This window comes from Homarus americanus, unplaced genomic scaffold, assembly GCF_018991925.1.
Source record: "Homarus americanus isolate GMGI-L3 unplaced genomic scaffold, GMGI_Hamer_2.0 scaffold1024, whole genome shotgun sequence".
Taxonomy (NCBI): Eukaryota; Metazoa; Arthropoda; class Malacostraca; order Decapoda; family Nephropidae; genus Homarus; species Homarus americanus.
The window spans coordinates 1,676,796-1,697,203 of NW_024715228.1; the positions used below are offsets into that span (position 1 = coordinate 1,676,796).

A 20,408-nucleotide genomic window follows, 5' to 3' on the forward strand; every position below is an offset into this window, starting at 1 on the left:
TGAGGAAGGTACCAATGGATTATTTTCCTCCCACGATACAGTTCATGTTACTTGTTCCTCAATAAGTGAAGGGCAACACATATCTGTTTTTATTAGCTCGTTCAGAAAGGTTGTGGACAATAAACGATAGAGTTCAGTCCACGCGCGAATGTTATACTTTATACAATATATAAAATTTCATGGCCAGTTTACGTGTTGATAGGTTATAATACATAATATATGCAGGGTTTGGGATACATGCATGTAGGAAATATTATTTTATCATGCACAGGACAGTATAAGTAAGTTCCATGATGAAGAGCTGAAGATAATTGTTATGCTAACAGCCAGCCGCACGAGGAGACAAGACAAGACAAGCCACACAAGGAGTCCCTGACAGCCACACTAATCTACACTACACACTCAACACACTCAACATACTGACATACAAAGGACAGATCCTAACTTGCTGTGTCTCATTCAATGTATTTTCAAGGTGTCATAACCGTTGATGTTTCTACCTAACACAACTCTGGCCCGGGGAGGAGTGTTGTGCTGTGACGCTGACGGGGAGTGTACTGGTAGTGGTGTGGACGTGTGGCAGTTGGCTGAGTATATATATATATATATATATATATATACATATAAATATATATATATATATAAATATATATATATATATATATATATATATATATATATATATATATATATATATATATATATATATATATATATATATATATATATATATATATATATATATATATATATATATATATATATATATATATATATATGTGTGTGTTTATTTTTATTTATTTATATATATAGGGAGAAATGTTAGATAAAAATAATAAGAAAGAAGGCATGGAGCCACCAAGGTGTCCTCTTGTTCATCAGTAAGTTATTGTGTTTACTGTGGGAGAAGAAGGTCCAGGTAGTGTCCCTAACTGTCCTAATCAATATCATCGACCGAGAAGCACAAGGCCACACAGGTGTGTCCGGTAATTAGTTAGCCAACGCCCGCCAACCGTGACTGTCACGTGATCATGCAGTTTGACTCCCATGCAAATTACGCAGATAAAATGAAGTATATCCGTAGTGTTGATGCAGGAAATGGAAGTAGCCTTCAACTTAATTCGTTAGACACGAAAAAAGTAAAAGCAGATTCGGCGGTCTCATGCAAATAGTTCATGCTTTGTTGAATAAAATTCATGCAGGCCGAAGCTCTGGGTGTCCATGCCAGGAAGCCAGCCGGGCCAGAGGTGGCCAGCCGGGCCAGAGAGAGGTGGTGGGTGGTGGCGAGGCAATCTGGTGAGACAGGTGAGGCGGCATCGACCTGCCAGGTGTGTCATGCACCAACAGAGCGCCATAAGCCGGGCTGCTGAGCTGATCACCCCAGGTCAGGAGAGGTGGCGCACATGCCTCACTTACCCTCGTCCCCCGGTGCCCTGAGGTCCTCAGAACCCCCCCTCTCCCCCACGGGGGCGCCCTGCCCCCGGTCTTCCACAGTGATGTTGATCTCCGCCGTGATTTCCTTGTCGACCACCTCTCCTGGCTGAGGGTTATCGCCCGTCACCACCTGGTTGAGAGCAGGCGCAGGTATTGCGTCCAACTGACGTGGTGCTGGCGTAGGGCCGCCCATGGCCGTGCCCGCCCGTGCTGCGCCCTCCACCACCTGTCGATTGATGCCGTAGGGCTCCCCCGTGCCCTCTGCCGCCGGGAACACGCCTGTGTGACACAACAATGTACTACCATACGCCCAAACGGCCGTACGCCTACTCTCCACCTCGACCTGAGTATCTGTGTGCATTTGAGGCAGTGCAGATTATACTATATAGCTGCTGTTGAGTAGTCACTGTGCAGCTGTACTGTGCGTCACTACTGCGGTGTGCTGCTGCTGCCATTCGCACATGTTATGTACTGTACATGCGTTGGGGTACCTCGACATAACCGTACACATCTACAGGTGTGTTGTACCTGTATCCTGTAAACCAGGGGTACACATCTGCCAGTGTTGTTATGCGCATGTGTAGTGTATTTACCCGAAGGCTACAGACCCACCAGTGTTGCGTACATGCGTGGGGCGTACATGAGAGCAGTACAGCTAAGCACAACTAGAGCGGGCCGGGTAGTGCCCCTACAGTAATTGTGCTTGGTGGTGGAAATTGATATTAAATGTTAGTAGATGATCAGCCTCTCGTCTCTGTCTGGTTAATGTTAATATATGTACATAAGTCTTTGTATGTCTGTGATCCCGAGTCTGTGTCTGAGGCGCAAGTGTCTGTTGGCTCAGAGTAACACAATGATGGAACTGTGGGCTGGAGTTGTTAGTAATGAGGAAGACTATAACGTAAAGACACAATTATTTCACAGCTTAGAGGATATAAGTCCTTTGGATAGTCTATGATTCTTTAAACTTCACAAAGCAAAAACTCTGCAGTCAAACACAAGACTAGAAATTCTATTATATATCTGTAACACTAAAAGGCTAATATAAGCTGCTATGTTTAATAACAACAAAGGTAAGATGTTGTGCTCAGGTAACAAAGATAAATTAATTCACCAGTTAAACACAAGGCAACGATAACGTCTCTTAACCACTTGAAGAGTCATACCAGAATCATGTATACAGCACAACAAACACACCATAAAGTACTGCAGAAAACACTCAGTAAATTAACCTAAAAAATCAAATATACATTAAAATATAAAAATCTATAACAAAACATTAAATTGTCCATGTTCTGTGATAACCACTTTAGCTGTGAGTACAATAGAGGGTGGTGCTGTACTGGTTATCCAAAATGTGTACTGTTTTAGGTTTCTGCCTTTGACGTGTATTTCTAGAGTAACACATCATATTCACTGAGGGAAGGCCATAAAGGAAATGTCACTAAGAATGGTTCACATAGGCATGACAACCAGTTAGGGGCGGTGTGGGTACAGTACACTGAATACTAAGCCTTTTATCAGTACATAAGGAGGCAGCGTGACCAGAATTTTACTTCCCCCAACTGCAACGTCAAGAACCAATCCACAGCTGGGAGGAATTGGGCTCGAACCAAGGACCTTTAAGACAAGAGGTGAGTATTGTTTATATTTGACCAACCTAAAATACAGCGGTAACGTGCGTATCTCAAACTATTATGTCAAGGGTTCGAGTCCTGCTTGGCCCAGGCACACGTGAAAAGGGTGTTATCCAGTGTGACCCTCACCACCAAACACCACAGGTTTCTTCTAGCTACTCCGGTTTCCTCCTGTACTAACACTGGATAGACCAACCGCCCGAACGGCTAGTAAACTGATGACGGTGAATAATAAAAAAAAAGTACCACCAACAGAATTAAATAAAAGTAATTAAAAAGAGCAAAACGTGATCAGTTCTCATGACATAAGTAACAACAAAATACACCAATATCACAACTCAGTATCAACATAATGTGTTAACTCTTATTCACGGAAATCACAAATCAATGACTTATAAAGCTCAAGATTTTTTTTTTTTTTTTTTTAAGAAAGTCGCTAACCGAGGAGGGCAATTATAACATGACATACACACAGCCTCTGTCCCCTACGACAAGTGGAAGGAGAAACCAGATATATGATAAAGTCACCCAAGAGTGAATTACACTACCCTGCGACAGATGATAGGAGGTGAAAATATTTAGTAGAGTTATCCATTCAGATCTTCTACATACTGATGAGAAAGAAAACTATATAAGATTCTATGACTAACTCACATAAAACTAAATACTGCAGTCTGTTGTATTTCGCAACGGATGAGGTTAGGTGAGATTTGTTTAGATTAGGTGAGGTTTGTTTTGGTTAGGTTAGGTTTGGTCAGTAGCGTTAGGGGTGTCACCCACTTTGTAGTGAACATACACGTGGAAATGTGGACACTCCTTTATGTTGTATTGTGAAGGTAATGTGTCACATCCCTGGTATTGTGTGTACTGTGGGGGTGTGGTGGGTGAGGGAGGGGTGGTGTGAGGAAGAGAGGGATGGGGTGGAGGGTGTGGACTGTGGAGGCAAGGTTGCAGAGTGAGGTTAGAGGTAAAAATTCTACTCTTCCCCTTTCACACACTCAACTCTTTCCCCTCTCACACACTCAACTCTTTCCCCTCTCACACACTCAACTCTTTCCCCTCTCACACACTCAACTCTTTCCCCTCACACACACTCAACTCTTACACTGACAAACTATCATACAAGTCTTCTACGTGTTTATGGTGCAGCAGCTACTAGTCTGTTGCACTTTTGGCTCAGTTGTCCTATCATTAAGACACTTACCGCAGAGAGACACATACTTACCACTGTATACTAACTTATTCACACAGTACACGACTATTTTTTGACGTAATTCTGGCGTTCTTAAGTTGCGTTTTATGACAGGCATATACAGGAACATATTTTTTAATACGAGAACCTTAAATAATGACTGTATTTTAGGACGTGCAATAAAGAGGAACCTAAAAATAATGAGGAATAAATTAACCCTAAAATATAGTAATTATTTAGAGATCCCGAATAAAATAAAATACCTTGTATTAGGTCACCTGCCTCACCGAGTAGTGTATTTAGTCGTGAGGAAAATAGTGTTTTTGGGGACCGATGATTCTTGTTTAATTTAGATTTAGATTTATTTCTAAAACACTCTCTCTTCTAGTGGACAAAGAAATATGACGTCAGAACTTTTCATGAGTATTTTATGAGCTGCGTTGACAACTGTAAACAACCATGACGCAAACCGGAATAACGGGAGGACATAATGGAACACACCGCGACTGTTTCCGTATCGCACAAAAGAGAAATTTCCCGTTTGTGACGAAAACTTTGTGGTAGAAAGTTTGTGTCATAATATTACGATAATTTTCTTTTGCTATCTAGTTAGAAATTAAACATTTGCAAGAGTAGTTTTATCTTATTTATGAAAGTTACAATGAATTATATGAATTGAGTAAACATTATAAATACTACTACTACTACTACTATTACTATTGCTACTTCTACTACTACTAATAATAATACAAATAATAATAATCTATGCCATAAAATATCATTGAATGGAATATAAATATTTACTAAATATAGAAATAAGACAAATCTAAACCACAATTGTCATAGAGGAAACAAATGGCTATACTATATATTGTTCCATTGTCGTCAGTCATCCAAAAGTGACAGAGAAAATGGGTGAAGGACAGAGAGAGAGAGAGAGAGAGAGGGGGGTAACTAAGGTATTCGAAGCACAAGAGGAGGAGGGGGTTGTGTGCCCTACTTGTTTCAACTTCCTCTCTACCTCACCACACCCACATCAACATTCCTCTCTCCCTCCCTGACACTCTCCCCTCACATGCTCTCTCATCAATCCTGTGTTTATCTCTCTCTCTCTCTCTCTCTCTCAATTATTGCACCTTCTCCTACGCCACATACCTCCTCACCTGCCTCACTCCCATCCAAGGTAGGTAATTTCTGGTTCCTCTTTACTTCCTCTCACTAACGTCATGTACTGTACTATCCTTCCTCCCTCTGTCTCTCCCTCACTTTCTCTTAGCGTACATCAACCTCCCTCCCTCTCTCGTCATATGTGTGTGTGTGTTCGTTTATGTCTTTGTGTGTATGTATGTGTATGCGTGTGTGTGTGTGTTCGTTTATGTCTTTCTGTGTATGTATGTGTATGTGTGTGTGTGTGTGTGTGTGTACGTGTGTGTGTGTGTGTGTGTGTGTGTGTGTGTGTGTGTGTGTGTACGTAAGTGTGTGTGTGTGTGTGTGTGTGTGTGTGTGTGTGTGTGTGTGTGTGTGTGTACGTGTAGACCACCACTGGAACATAATAATAGAGCATCACGCTGGTCGCCCTCCCTCCCCCCACCTCCTTCATCACCATTATCTCCGGTACCCCTTCCTTCCTTCCCTCCCTCCTCCTTCCTTCCTTGCTCCCTCTCCTCTCCTCTCCTCTCACCGTCTAGTGTCTTAAGGCGGACCCCAATACATAGATAATGATTAAGCCACCTCTCAGCGTAACATGTACGTGAACAAAGGTAAGTTTAGGTTAGGTTAGGTTAGGTTAGGTTAGGTTAGGTTTGTTTGGTTAGGTTAGGTTAGGAATGAATAACCAAATATGAGAGGTAAACTAATATGACTGTGGTTAGAACGGTTACAACACGATCTGAGAACCTGACAACAAACCTAACCCAAGGGCCCGTGAAATTGTGCGTGTTTATAGACGACCAGAGGTTACTACACAGTAATGGTACAGATGACGACTTTCAACACCGACGAAATAGTCATGGTCGCTAGTTTGGTTCAGCGAGTACTGGCTCACTCTCCCTTGTGTTGAGAGTTTGTGATGAAAGTGACCGTCAAAATTATTCTTGATCACCGGAACCACCCACCACCTGGCCCACTTTCCCTTATGACCAGTATTTTTAATGGTGAGTCTGTCTAAAGAAATGAATCCCACTGACTGTACACTAAACCTTAGGTAATTAATCTTGTTGATATTTCCACGTAAAGTTTACTAAATAACTTAATATTATCCAGTGGTTGACAATTATAATAAACTTTTTAGCAAAGAATTTAGTTTTTTTTGTTTTTACAAGATATTTACTGGTGATTGATGACACTAATATACAGAAGAACCTTCACGTAACATAACACATAAATTATCTTAACCTGATAAACACCATAATCCTCTCGAGGTATAATTATGTTATTCTCGTTTTCCATCGACCAGCAGAAAACCAAAGACACACGACACTATTCAGAGCTTTATCCCCGTATGTCTGCCTGTCTTTTCACTCTAATTCAAGCGAAGCAAAGGATGAAAATATTATTCACGATAATTTCATGCACGACTGAAGCTTCTGTTTGTATTAGTCGGCGGAGAAGAAGTAAACACGATGTGGCGATTATTAATGTTGATCTACACGGCTGCCAGCGTTCACCAGGAGTACCGTGTTTGACCCTGACCTACACCGCAAGAGAGAGAGAGAGAGAGAGAGAGAGAGAGAGAGAGAGAGAGAGAGAGAGAGAGAGACTCTATTAACCTGGCTAAACAACTCGCTACACTCGGTCGACTAACAAGAATATTACCTCTGTCTTGAAACCACAATTACTGGTGTTCGGATCACAGCTTCACTCACTGAGTCGAAGCGTTTCGAAACTCCTTCGTCAGGTGCTTCGAAGTGTAAATATGTGTCAATATATATGCGGGGAAATAAATGACTTTCTTTCCTGTGGATGGTGAGACCTAATGATGGAGGGAAGGGAGGAGGGTCTGAGATGGAGGAGGAAGGAAGGAGGAAGGGAGGGGAGGGAGAGGGAGAAAGGAGAGGGGAGGGAGGAAGGGAGAGGGAGGAGGAGGGAGAAGGAGAAGAGAGAGATGGAGAAAGAGAGAGGGAGGAAGGGAGAGGGAGAGATGAAGGGAGAGAGAGGGAGAGGAGAGAGAGGCTGGTGGATCATAGGCGTACTGACTAGTGTTCCAGTTAACCTATTGTGATATACTTGTATGAGAGGTGAGGGGTGAGGGGGTGGGGAGAGGAGGGTGGGGGTGGGAGGAGGGGAGGGGGAGGGGGGTGGAGGGAGGGGTGGGGTGGAGGGGAGGGTGAGGGAGGGTGAGGGGTGGAGGGGAGGGTGAGGGGAGGGGGGGAGGGGAGGGATGGAGGGTGAGGGAGGGTGAGGGGGGGTGACACAGATACTGACAGTGTGTGTGTGTGTTTTATTAATCATATGTCAACAAAAAAGTTTATATCAAGGTTACGTAAATAATACAATAAAGACAGACGTTCACACTCATCAAAAGACGATGTAAAGTTACTACTGAATGGTCGCTAAGAATAACTAAATAGGTTAATAGATTATTTTCTCCATCTTCATTAACATACAGATACTAATAACTATTTAAACAAAACACTTAACCTCTTGTGGTAAGGTACAAAGTAAAACCTTCCTTAGTTGTAGTATTGAAACTTATAAGTAAATAAAGTAAATCAACTAAATAATAATTAAAGATCAACTAAACACTTACAATAGGCCTAAATCATCTCAGCTTCGACGCATTCTGAACTAATTGTACTCGACCTAGAATCACCATTAGGACGGGTGAAATTGTCGACAACTTTGAAGAAATAATTTTTAAGGTAAACAGATAAAAAAAAAAACCCATATTAATATCTTGAGAAACAGAAGAGTGAATTAGACAAGTATGAAGCTGTTTTCTTACTATTAACCAGCTGAAGATGTTATTATAATCGATGCGTCTGAGGGTAGGCGACAACAGCCCTCCAGTGTACAGTAATTACAAAATTCGACCGACAAAAACCAAAACAAAGAGAGAATATTATATAAACGGATAAATGTGTAATATATTAGAGTGAATGTTGAAGGTGGTACTATATGATAATGTGAGGCAGGAGAGAGAGAGAGAGATGATGGGCATACAGGAAATAAAAGATTTGGAGGTGCGGGATAAGGTGGAGGAGGAGGAGGAGGAGGAGGAGGGGAGAGAAAAGATAGGAGGATGTGTGAAGAAAAACAAGTATGAGGAGGAAGATAAGAGGGAAGAGTAGAAGGAGGAGGAGGCGGAAAGGGAAGAGGTGAAGGAGGGATAAGAGGAGGGAAGAAAACGAAGGGGCAGAACGAGTAGGGGAAGGAGGAGGAGGAGGTGAAATATTGGGGGCGGCAGGCGTGACGTCACACACAGCTTTCTGACGGATGGTCGTTCACCGGGGTGTGACAGGAGAGAGAGAGAGAGAGAGAGAGAGAGAGAGAGAGAGAGAGAGAGAGAGAGTCGACGTGTGGCTGAGGATCTGTGTTGACATACGGGAGGGAAGGAAAAACATGAAATAATATAATAAATACGAGTTACATTAAATCGGATTTCTTCTTGGTGCGGGTTACGTTATAATCATATATACTAAATACAGATTAAGTCATATCAAGACTAATATAACAGATTCACATTACATTATATTACTCAGTTACGCGACACGGATTTTAGTTACGGGACACTGTTGGTCGAAGGTGTGTGTGTGTGTGTGTGTGTGTGTGTGTGTGTGTATAATAAGACAAATGGTAATACAACATGAACAAAATACAACAATTAGGTGTATTAAACAAGATGTATACAATATATATTAATACATAACTTACAGTATAATACAAAACATAGGTTACATATTACAGTAGTTGTTGCTTGTGGTGGATAAACTAGACTGTATTTAGTAATGAAATTTGTTGACGTGTGACTGGTACTGATAGTGACTGTTACTGATAGTGACTGTTAACAATGACTGTAACACACACGAACTACCACAACAGAGAGGAGAGTCACCCACAGGCTCTCTCTCTCTGTGTCTCTCTCTGCCTCTCTCTGCCTCTCTCTCTCTCTCTCTCCACATAAAACTCAAGGAGTATAACTTTACTGCTGTATACTCAAGGCGAGGAACAACTCAATCCAATCCTTCCCCTTTATCTCCTATATTAGTTATGTGATATATTAGGAGACAAGATAAATCAGGGTATATAACTCGCCTCTAGATGACGTGACGCTGAGGTTCACTATTGTCTTCACAGTTATACTTTGAGCTGCTAAATTTCACGATAATAATAAATTTAATTAGATGTCTATCACCTTTACATAATTCCTGTTTTTAATGTATCATGTAATCCTGTGTGAGTCAGTTATCAGTCACAGTTAACAGCAGGTGGGGTGACATCATCTAACGGCACACTAACATCGTCGCCAATAATAAACCCACATAGAAGTTAGTTAGTCTTACCTTCCGAGAACAGGTGGAGAGCGGAGATGATAGCCATGGCATTAATCATGCTGGTCGCTTGTATCCTACAGGGCATCTTTAGCTCTGCCGAGAAAAGAGGAACATGTTAGCAGGTGCTGTTTACGTCGACTCCCGCAGCCAGCACCAGCAGGAGGGGGCCAGTCTGAGGGCCTCTCCTACAGGTCAAATCTCTGTTATCTCTCTGGCACCAAACACTTCAGAAGCAAAATTCTTCCTTCACCAGTTATATTGTTTCTTAACACTTGAAGCTCTGACAGTCCGCTCCAACCTTGTACTTGTGAGTGTTGTTGTGGACGCGTGTGGCGCCGTGTTGGTAGCGAGGTAAATACTACTAGGATGAGTGTTACGATGTCCCTTCCCCACTAGACCGTGTTACCGTTGAGGGACTACCATGACAACTGTACACCCGCCTAGCCGCTCCTACCATGTGACCGCCAGTAGCCCCTCTATAACAGGGCTGTGAAGTGAACAACCTGAACTTCCACTTCCATTAGAGGTTAAAATTGGGATATTTCAAGTCTCAAAATCGCACGTAGCGGAGGTCGACAATGAGCAGCATGACAATCACGGTGCACTGAACACCCTCGCCACCAGCCAGCCAATCAAGACCGCGCTGTCAAATGCCACCCAGGAAGGCTTCAGGGGATTGGCCCGCCAGAGCGTCACGGGGCGGGCTGACCAGGATACACTAGCCCGTGATTCATTGTACACTCCATCCCGTTTGTTTTTTTTGTACAGTGCCACGCGGGGAGAGGAAGATAGTTTATTTCCCCTCCTTCCTGTAGGCACCACCCTCACCACCCTGCGCCATTATAGGAGTCTTTGTGGCGCGGGCCTCCACCACTCATGTAACGGGGTAACCAGATAAGCCCAAACACTTCACATATCCTTAACGAACGTCAGTCAGTCTTGGCAGATTACTTGAGAACTTTCGCCGGACGTAGACTTTAAAACCCTGCGAGGTGCGTGTGTGTGTGTGGAGAGGGAGGGGAGGGAGGGGGTAGGAGCGAAAGGTGAGCGAACTTACCTGTGATGTAGCCAGAACAAGAATATTTATTATCGGGACAATAAGAGCATCAGGCACTGTTTGTTTGTTTGTTCTAGTAAGCTTTACAAGACTCTGACGACACACACGGCACAATGACGTCACAACAGGCTGCGTGTGTCGTCACCCATCATGGCGCCTCGCTTGGGGGTTTTTTAATGTTAAACCAAAGCGTTTAATTAACTGGGCCAGGGTTGTAACAGGTCTACCGTGAAGAGACAGAGAGAGAGAGAGAGAGAGAGAGAGAGAGAGAGAGAGAGAGAGAGAGAGAGAGAGAGAGAGAGGTCTGAAAATATGATCGTCCATTCCCACCATCACCACTATGGAGAGGTCAGACCAGGTGGTGTTAGGGGGGGTGTGGAGGTGATGATGAGGGAGTAAGGTTTGAGGGTGAGGGAGTAAGGTTTGAGGGTGAGGGAGTAAGGTTTGAGGGTGAGGGAGTAAGGTTTGAGGGTGAGGGAGTAAGGTTTGAGGGTGAGGGAGTAAGGTTAAACACAGCTTCTGGTTTTGTTCTGAGTAAAAGTGCTAAAAAAACCCCCCCAAAAAACAACTCCAATCAGATAAGAGACAGGGAACAAGACTTACGTTAGAGATAAGACGCCGGACAACGGAAGGTAGAAGCAACAGATAACGGAAGGATAAATAAGGAAGAGATAAGAGAGAAAAAGATAAGGAAACAAGATAAAACAAGGGAACATATTTCTACATCATCTACAACTTGAGTATTATTATGATCGTCTATGATAAATTATAATACTCTTATTATTCTCTACATCCGCACCAGAGTCCTATTATATCTTGAGCTTAAACCACACACACACACACACACACACACACACACACACATTCGGGGGATCCCCAGCCCGTGGATACATAACACGTAAACAAAGGGTACAGACAATTAACACCGGGTCATATACAGTAGTTCTATCTTTACATCTGTTATTACTAAATTATTTTCGGTAAGGATTCGGTAGAGGACATATGACAAGCGGTAAAATAAATAGATCCTTCTTATATTATTTTATATTGGTGTGTATGTGTGTGTGTGTGTGTGTGTATGTGTGTGTGTGTGTGTGTGTGTGTGTGTGTGTGTGTGTGTGTGTGTGTGTGTGTCTTCGTGTGTGCTTTCTTTGATGAATATTACGTACATACGCCCCTATTATTTCTTTCTATCTTATTCTGTCTGTCTGTCTGTCTGTCTGTCTGTCTGTCTGTCTATTAGTCTGCCACATTCTATCCGTTTATCTGTCTTTCTCATTTATCTGAATGTTTGTCTTATTCTCTCTCTTTTCCCTCTCTCTCATCATCCAATTCTCTCTAAACAACCGTGTAAGTTATTTTTTGTGTATTTATTTCTAACGGGATAAATTATACCAACTATAACACCAGAGATTAAATAAAATTCTGGTCAACACTAAACACACTGGTCAACACTAAACACACTGGTCAACACTAAACACACTGGTCAACACTAAACACACTGGTCAACACTAAACACACTGGTCAACACTAAACACACTGGTCAACACTCAAACATACTGGTTAACACTCAAACACACTGGTCAACACTAAACACACTGGTCAACACTAAATCACACTTGGTCAACACTCAAACACACTGGGTTAACACTAAACACACTGGCTGCAAGTACTCAAAACACACTGGTCAACACTAAACACACTGGTCAACACTTAAACACACTGGTCAGCACTAAAACACACTGGTCAAGAACACTAAACAGCACTGGTCAGACACTCAAAACACACTGGTCAACACTAAAACACACTAAGAACACTAAACACACTGGTCAACACTAAACATTAATTGGCCAACACTAAAACACATTGGTCAACACTAAACACACTGGTTAAACACTAAACACACTGGTCAACACTAAAAACACACACTGGTTAACACTAAACACACTGGTCAACACTAAAAACACATTGTCACACAGCTCATTACCTGGTCAACATCAAACACACTGGGTCAACAACACTCTAAACACACTGGTCAACACTACAAACATTGGTTAAATATCTGAAACACACACTGGTCAACACCAAACACACTGGTCAACACTAAACACTGGTTAACACTAAACAAAATTGGTTAACACTAAACACACTGGTCAACACTAAAACACACTCCGGTCAACACTAAACACACTGGTCAACACTAAACACACTGGTCAACACTAAACACACTGGTCAACACTAAACACACTGGTTAACACTAAACACACTGGTCAACACTAAACACACTGGTCAACACTAAACATACTGGTTAACACTAAACACACTGGTCAACACTAAACACACTGGTCAACACTAAACACACTGGTCAACACTAAACACACTGGTTAACACTAAACACACTGGTCAACACTAAACACACTGGTCAACACTAAACACACTGGTTAACACTAAACACACTGGCAATACTCCAAACACACTGGTCAACACTCAAATACACTGTTAACACTAAACACACCGGTCAACACTAAACACACTGGTCAACACTAAACACACACCGGTCAACACTAAACACACCATAACACTGCTAAAACACACTGGTCAACACTCCAAATATCACTGGTCAACACTAAACACACTGGTCAATCACCAAACACACTGGTTAAATAAACACTGGTCAACACTTCAAACACACTCACAACACTCAAACACACTACTAACACTAAATTACAATGGTTAACACTCTAAACACACTGGTCAACACTAAAACACAATTGGGTCAACACTAAACACACTGGTTAACACCAACACACTGGTCAACACTAAACACACTGGTCATCACACACTAAACACACTGGTCAATACTAAACACACTGGTTAACACTAAACACACTGGTCAACACTAAACACACTGGTCAACACTAAACACACTGGTCAACACTAAACACACTGGTCAACACTAAACACACTGGTCAACACTAAACACACTGGTCAACACTAAACACACTGGTCAACACTAAACACACTGGTCAACACTAAACACACTGGTCAACACTAAACACACTGGTCAACACTAAACACACTGGTCAACACTAAACACACTGGTCAACACTAAACACACTGGTCAACACTAAACACACTGGTCAACACTAAACACACTGGTCAACACTAAACACACTGGTCAACACTCAAACACACTGGTCAACACTAAACACACTGGTCAACACTAAACACACTGGGTCAACACTAAACACACTCTGGTCAACACTCTAAACACACTGGTCAACACTAAAACACACTGGTCAACACTAAACACACTGGTCAACACTAAACACACTATCAACACTAAACACACTTATCAACACTAAACACACTGGTCAACACTAAACACACTGACAAATAAAACACACTGGTCAACACTAAACACACACTGGTCAAAACACACTGGTCAACACACTGGGTCAACACTAAACACACTGGTCAACACTAAACACATTGGTCAACACTAAACACACTGGTCAACAATAAACACACTGGTTAACACTAAACACACTGGTTAACACTAAACACACTGGTCAACACTAAACACACTGGTCAACACTAAACACACTGGTTAACACTAAACACACTGGTCAACACTCAAACACATTATCAACACTAAACACACTGGTCAACACTGTCAACAAACACACACTGGTCAACACTAAACACACTGGTCAACACTAAACACACTGGTCAACACTAAACACACTGGTCAACACTAAACACACTGGTCAACACTAAACACACTGGTCAACACTAAACACACTGGTCAACACTAAACACACTGGTCAACACTATACACACTGGTTTATAGAAAATAGCGACGAAAACACGATACAATTTAAGAACCTGGATATCTGATATTAAATGAAGGTTATGGAGGAGGAATAGGACTGAGTGTCTAGGAGAATACTTATTTTAGATTATAATTAACTATTATTGTGATAGGTACAGGCAGTAGTGCATACAGGTGTTGACAAGGTAAGGTGTCGTGTGAAGATTAAGGTACATGGGTCAACCAGGATGAGGAAGGAAGGGGAACTTTTTTTTTTTAAGATACTTTGTAATATTGTAAGGCTAAGGGTATTGACTTAGTGGTTGGTAGAGTATAATGTAGATGTTAGTAAAGGTAAATAGAAGCTGGTAATGGATTGGGAGGCCTTCATGTCCACAAGGCTGTTGATATCTGGAATGGTTTCTAAAAGGGGCGCTCCTCAAGTCTGCCTCCACCTCTTGCTTGTTCCTAACCTAACCTAACTTAACCTAACCCAACATGACCTAACCTAACTTAACTTAACCCAACCTGACCTTGAAACTTAACACACACACACACACACACACACCCAGGGTTAAAGATTCCTGAAAGAGTGAGTGAGTGTGTGTGTGTGTGTGTGTATGTATGTGTGTTGGCATTGTCAGGAGGTCATTGTAAAGGGTCATTGTGAGGGTGACCTTGGCTGTGTGGGCGTGAAGGTGTGAGGGACTCTGTGTGTATATCCCGTCACACCTGTACCTTTGTCCTGCCTTAGTTCATTTCGCTTACCTCAGTTCAACCAATTTTTTTTGCATCTATTTTGTCATTAAAGTTGATTATACGTTCAGGTTGTTGTTTTTAATCTGAAATTGACTTGTTTTTAGATCCATGTGTGTCTGTCTGTCTGTCTGTCTGTATCCGCTTGTTTGTCTCACTGTATGTCTGTCTGTCTGTCTCAATTCAAGGTCTAACTCTTATTTCTAGGCTCTAACACTAAACATAAAAGGTTCTAATTCTCTATTATACTCCTAAACCTCAAATCCAATTCCACATCTTAATTCTTCTCTCTCTCTCTTAATCCAAGATTCTAATTCAAACACGTCATTCCAAATTCTTAAGTCTATTGCCTTATATTCCATCAGTTTACAGGACAAGTAGTTAATGGCCTCAGAAGGTAGGTGGTGGTGATGGTGTGTTTGCTTAAGCTGTTCACTAACAAGGTGGCGGGGTCACTCCTATTAGCCTACCTCTTGCTAGTGACTTATTTTCCTGTGTTATTATGGAGCCAATCTCTCTATCTGTTGGTGTCTCTAGTGATAACTTATACACTACAGTCATCAATAGGCTATCCATAACTATACAGGGGCTTCTATCCACGTCTTCTACTGATTTATTAGCGTATTTCACGGTGTTAAATTAGTGTTGCGTAAAAAAGAAAAAAATATTAAATCTTAAGACCAAATTTTATCATTTTTATAAATTATTTTCGATTTTTCAATTTGGAATTATTATATATATATTTTTTCTTATATAGCATTATGGAGAATTTTGGGTAAGGTTAAGGTTTGAATTTATCCTTAGTTAATGTAATATTGAATTTTATATTACAGATCCCTTTCGAAGCCATAGCGATGTAAGCAAACGAAGGACGAGGCATTAATCGTCTCACTTGAATTTCAGAATCTTGAAAACAAAGTTAACCAAATCTAATCAAGTACTAATTAACAACCTAACTTCATCACCAATACAGTAACATCCTCTAAGTAATGTTAAATTAAAGTATAATAGAAGGAAAAAATATCAATGCTCTTGTGTCTTTCAAGATGTAGTGTAGGAGGGTGACCGTGCGTGTGAGCGGCCCTTACTTGAGGTCGCGTTGGGCCACCTTTGCTACGCTCTCTGGCCGTCTGCTGGTGCGAGGTGGTGAACTGACGCAACAAACACTGACACAAACTTATACCGAAGCATATATTTCTTTCTCTGAGGCAATAACCGATTACCCAACGCTGGTAGTGGACTTGGGTAATATTTATGTCATCTCTTCCTATACATTATTTTAGACGCTTAAGTATAGTATTATTTACACCCCAGGAACACACTATCATATATGAACTAGTTGTTAATAAATAGATCATGCTATTTGTGCTATTATCTTGGTTTCCTCTGGATGGCGACGTAATGTAGAGAATATTAGGAGCGTATTGGACACGAGCAGTGAGATGTAATGGATTTTTCCAGGTAACTGATTTGTGGATTGGTTAAGTTAAGGTGTTGTGTCGAGATGAAACTTTCTGAATTATTAATATTATTGTTTTTTTTTAATGGGTAGTTTTATGGGAGCTTTAAACTGTATGGATACTTATCTTATTTTTTTATAATTTCAGGTCCAAGTCCCAGGTTGCTGATCTGACTTTCTGCCTCATTTACACACATTTGCAGGGTCTCAATTGTTTCTCTTACTCTGACAACACAACATACATATATAAATTCTCACTCTTGACTTTTTTTTATTTATCTATGGCTGTTTATTATTATTATTATTATTATTATTATTATTATTATTATTATTATTATTATTATTATTATTATTATTATTATTATTATTATTATTATTATTATTATTATTATTATTAATTTTTATTAATTTTTATTATTATTATTATTTTCTTTTTTATAATTGTTATTTATTTTGTTACATTTAATATTTTTTTTTATCATTATATATCATTATTATTATTTCATTGCACCCCTCCCCAGGCCTTGATGTGGGTCATTATAAAATGACCTGTGGCCAGGTGACCAGGTGGCCAGGTGGGCACGATACGGTACGGTTAATTAAAAATATTTTCTAAGGGAAATAGGCCTATTAGTTCCCTATTAAATACTATTCCCATACTATCTTACCTGTATTATATTAAACACCTAGGTTATATATCCACTAATTATCCTCATTAACAGTCAAATTACTTGTTAAACATCATGAGACAGAAGATGACCTTGTGGAACTCTACACCTGCAAATAATAATGACAGCCCACCAATACATAACACCCTTAATATATGAGTAACTTGGGGCTATTTTACTGAAACATAGCACTGTCTTCCCTCCTTGCTGGTTCTGGGAATACCCGTATACGAATGCTTTGGGAAAATGATCAGTATGTAGTATGAGAGTAAGGGTGAGTTTTGGTGATGCGAGAGTGACGGGGGGAGTGACGGAGGGAGTAACGGGGGAGTAACGGGGGAGTAACGGGGGAGTGATGGGGATTCAGGGACAAGGGATGACGATGTAGAGGGAAGAAAAAAATAAATAAAAAACACAATTACGGGGAAATAGTAGTACCGTATTTAGGAGCCATAGATAAGAGTTGGAGGCGACCTTAATTGTGGGGGTACGTTCTCTCTCTCTCTCTCTCTCTCTCTCTCTCTCTCTCTCTCTCTCTCTCTCTGATATTTCTCCACACTGAAGGTTATATAAAAAGAACTTGTTATGTGCAGTACAGATCGTCTACCTTTGCCCTACCAACGCATTTCCAATATTACAAGTGAGCCATTTTTGTTTCCACCCGAGCTAGTGTTATATATTCTCAATGAGGGAAAGTTCTGTAACCTAAGAGACAACGAGGAAATTACTGTAAGCGTTTGAATACATAAATCTAAGTTCTGTACCGGCAGGAAGTGACTTAATACGTGTAATCACTCAGGTAATATAATAATAATGTGAAATAATTAGAGTAATTTATATATGAACTGTTATACGTATAGTAAGGTTTGCGTCTTGTGTTAATATGTAGTTTACTTAGTGGTTAATAGTATAACATTTGGTTACCTTATAGTTTATTTATTTATTTTTATTTGTTACGTTAAGTTTGGTGTTTATTATAATTAGTGGGTGCTGGATACCTGAGGATGATTTTAATTACTGGGAATACAGGTGTGTGTGTGTGTGTGTGTGTGAGAGAGAGAGGGATCGTCTGCACCTTTCTACTAACAATTAGACTGTCTGGTGTTCTCTATTGTGTGTTGGGGGTAATTCTGCTTTGGGTGTTGGGAGGTAGGAGTTGGGGGAGGGGTGGAGGTAGAGGTGGGGAGGGGTGGAGGGAGAGGGGAGGGGTGGAGGTAGAGGTGGGGGAGGGGTGGGAGGTAGAGGTGGGAGGGGTGGGGAGGGGTGGAGGTAGAGGTGGGGAGGGGTGGAGGTAGAGGTGGGGAGGGAGGAGGTAGGAAAGGGGGCAGGAGGAAAGAAGAGGAGGGGAAGTGGGGGGATAAATGTAAGGTGACGCCCGACTGACAGTATAACACAGACACCCGCACGCCCAACTTGTCCCGATGCTTGTATCTCGACTTTAGTTCATATAATATTATTTCTATACATTCTTAAAGTAATTTCCTTATCACTAACAAATATGTGTAAATAGGTAAATAATTTCTCTAGCTATGATAAATAATTTTAAAGTCTGATATTCGTAAGTTATTGAGAAATTGACTCGAAGCCATAGTCAGCTGAGGAAAATCGGACACTTATGCGTTAAATTTCCGGAGGAAGTGGTGAGAGTTGCCACTTATCGCCAGCGAGAGTAATACAGGTAAATTATGTGGCACTACAGGTAAGAATGTTATCAGTTTGAGATAAATGACACAAACTGACCCCACACCTGTCCTTGTGAACCCAACACCTGTCCTTGTGACACTACACCTGTCCTTGTGACACTACACCTGTCCTTGTGACACTACACCTGTCCTTGTGACCCTACACCTGTCCTTGTGACCCTACACCTGTCCTTGTGACCCTACACCTGTCCTTATGACCCCACACCTGTCCTTATAGAGCTACACCTGTCCTTATGACCTCACACCTGTCCTTATAGAACTACACCTGTCCTTATAACCCCACACCTGTCCTTATGACCCCACACCTGTCCTTATAACCCCACACCTGTCCTTATGACCCCACACCTGTCCTTATGACCCTACACCTGTCCTTATAACCCCCCAACCCGTCCTTATGACCTCACACCTGTCCTTATGACCTCACACCTGTCCTTGTGACCCACACCTGTCCTTGTGGACCCCACACCTGTCCTTATGACCCCACACCTGTCCTTAGGACCCCACACCTGGGGTCCTTGTGACCCCACACCTGTCCTTGTGACACTACACCTGTCCTGTGACACCACACCTGTCCTTGTGACCCCACACCTGTCCTATGATCCCGCACACCTGTCCTGTGACCCCACACCTGTCCCAGGACCCCACACCTGTCCCAGGACCCCACACCTGTCCCTATGACCCCACACCTGTCCTTATAGAGCTACACCTGTCCTGCAACCCCACACCTGTCCCTATAACCCCACACCTGTCCTTATAGAGCTACACCTGTCCTGACCTCACACCTGTCCTTATAGAACTGCACCTGTCCTTATAACCCCACACCTGTCCTTATGACCCCACACCTGTCCTTATGACCCCACACCTGTCCTTATGACCCCACACCTGTCCTTATGACCCTACACCTGTCCTTATAACCCCCCAACCCGTCCTTATGACCTCACACCTGTCCTTATGACCTCACACCTGTCCTTATCATAACCTTATGATACTAAATGAACCAAACCAAGTGAATGATACAACATGAACCACACCGAGTGAACCGAGCACAAAGGGTGATATTGACACACTGTTCACTCTGTTATGTTCACCTTTGTTCACTCGTAATAATGGCAGTTAAAAGGCAACGACCCTGCAATTATAATAACGAGGTGTGTTAGTTCTGTGCTAGTGTTACCTGTGTGTTAGTGTTACCTGTG

The 20,408-nt window shown here is 41.7% G+C and overlaps 1 protein-coding gene across 12 annotated transcripts in view; it reads right to left on the bottom strand.

The window, feature by feature from the left end:
* Window positions 1-20,408, bottom strand: part of LOC121855510 — a 45,328-nt gene that overhangs the window by 15,224 nt on the left and 9,696 nt on the right. For 2 of the 12 annotated variants that reach the window (XM_042350488.1, XM_042350501.1), the window contains exons 2-3: window positions 9,765-9,848; window positions 1,417-1,713 (exon numbers count right to left, since the gene is read on the bottom strand). In XM_042350488.1, coding sequence (XP_042206422.1) covers window positions 1,417-1,713; window positions 9,765-9,840 — 373 coding nt within the window. In that variant the 5' untranslated portion in view covers window positions 9,841-9,848. Of the gene's footprint in view, window positions 1-1,416; window positions 1,714-9,764; window positions 10,251-20,408 lie in introns of those variants that run through there. The other 10 variants (XM_042350551.1, XM_042350518.1, XM_042350534.1 and 7 more) reach the window with 8 other exon arrangements.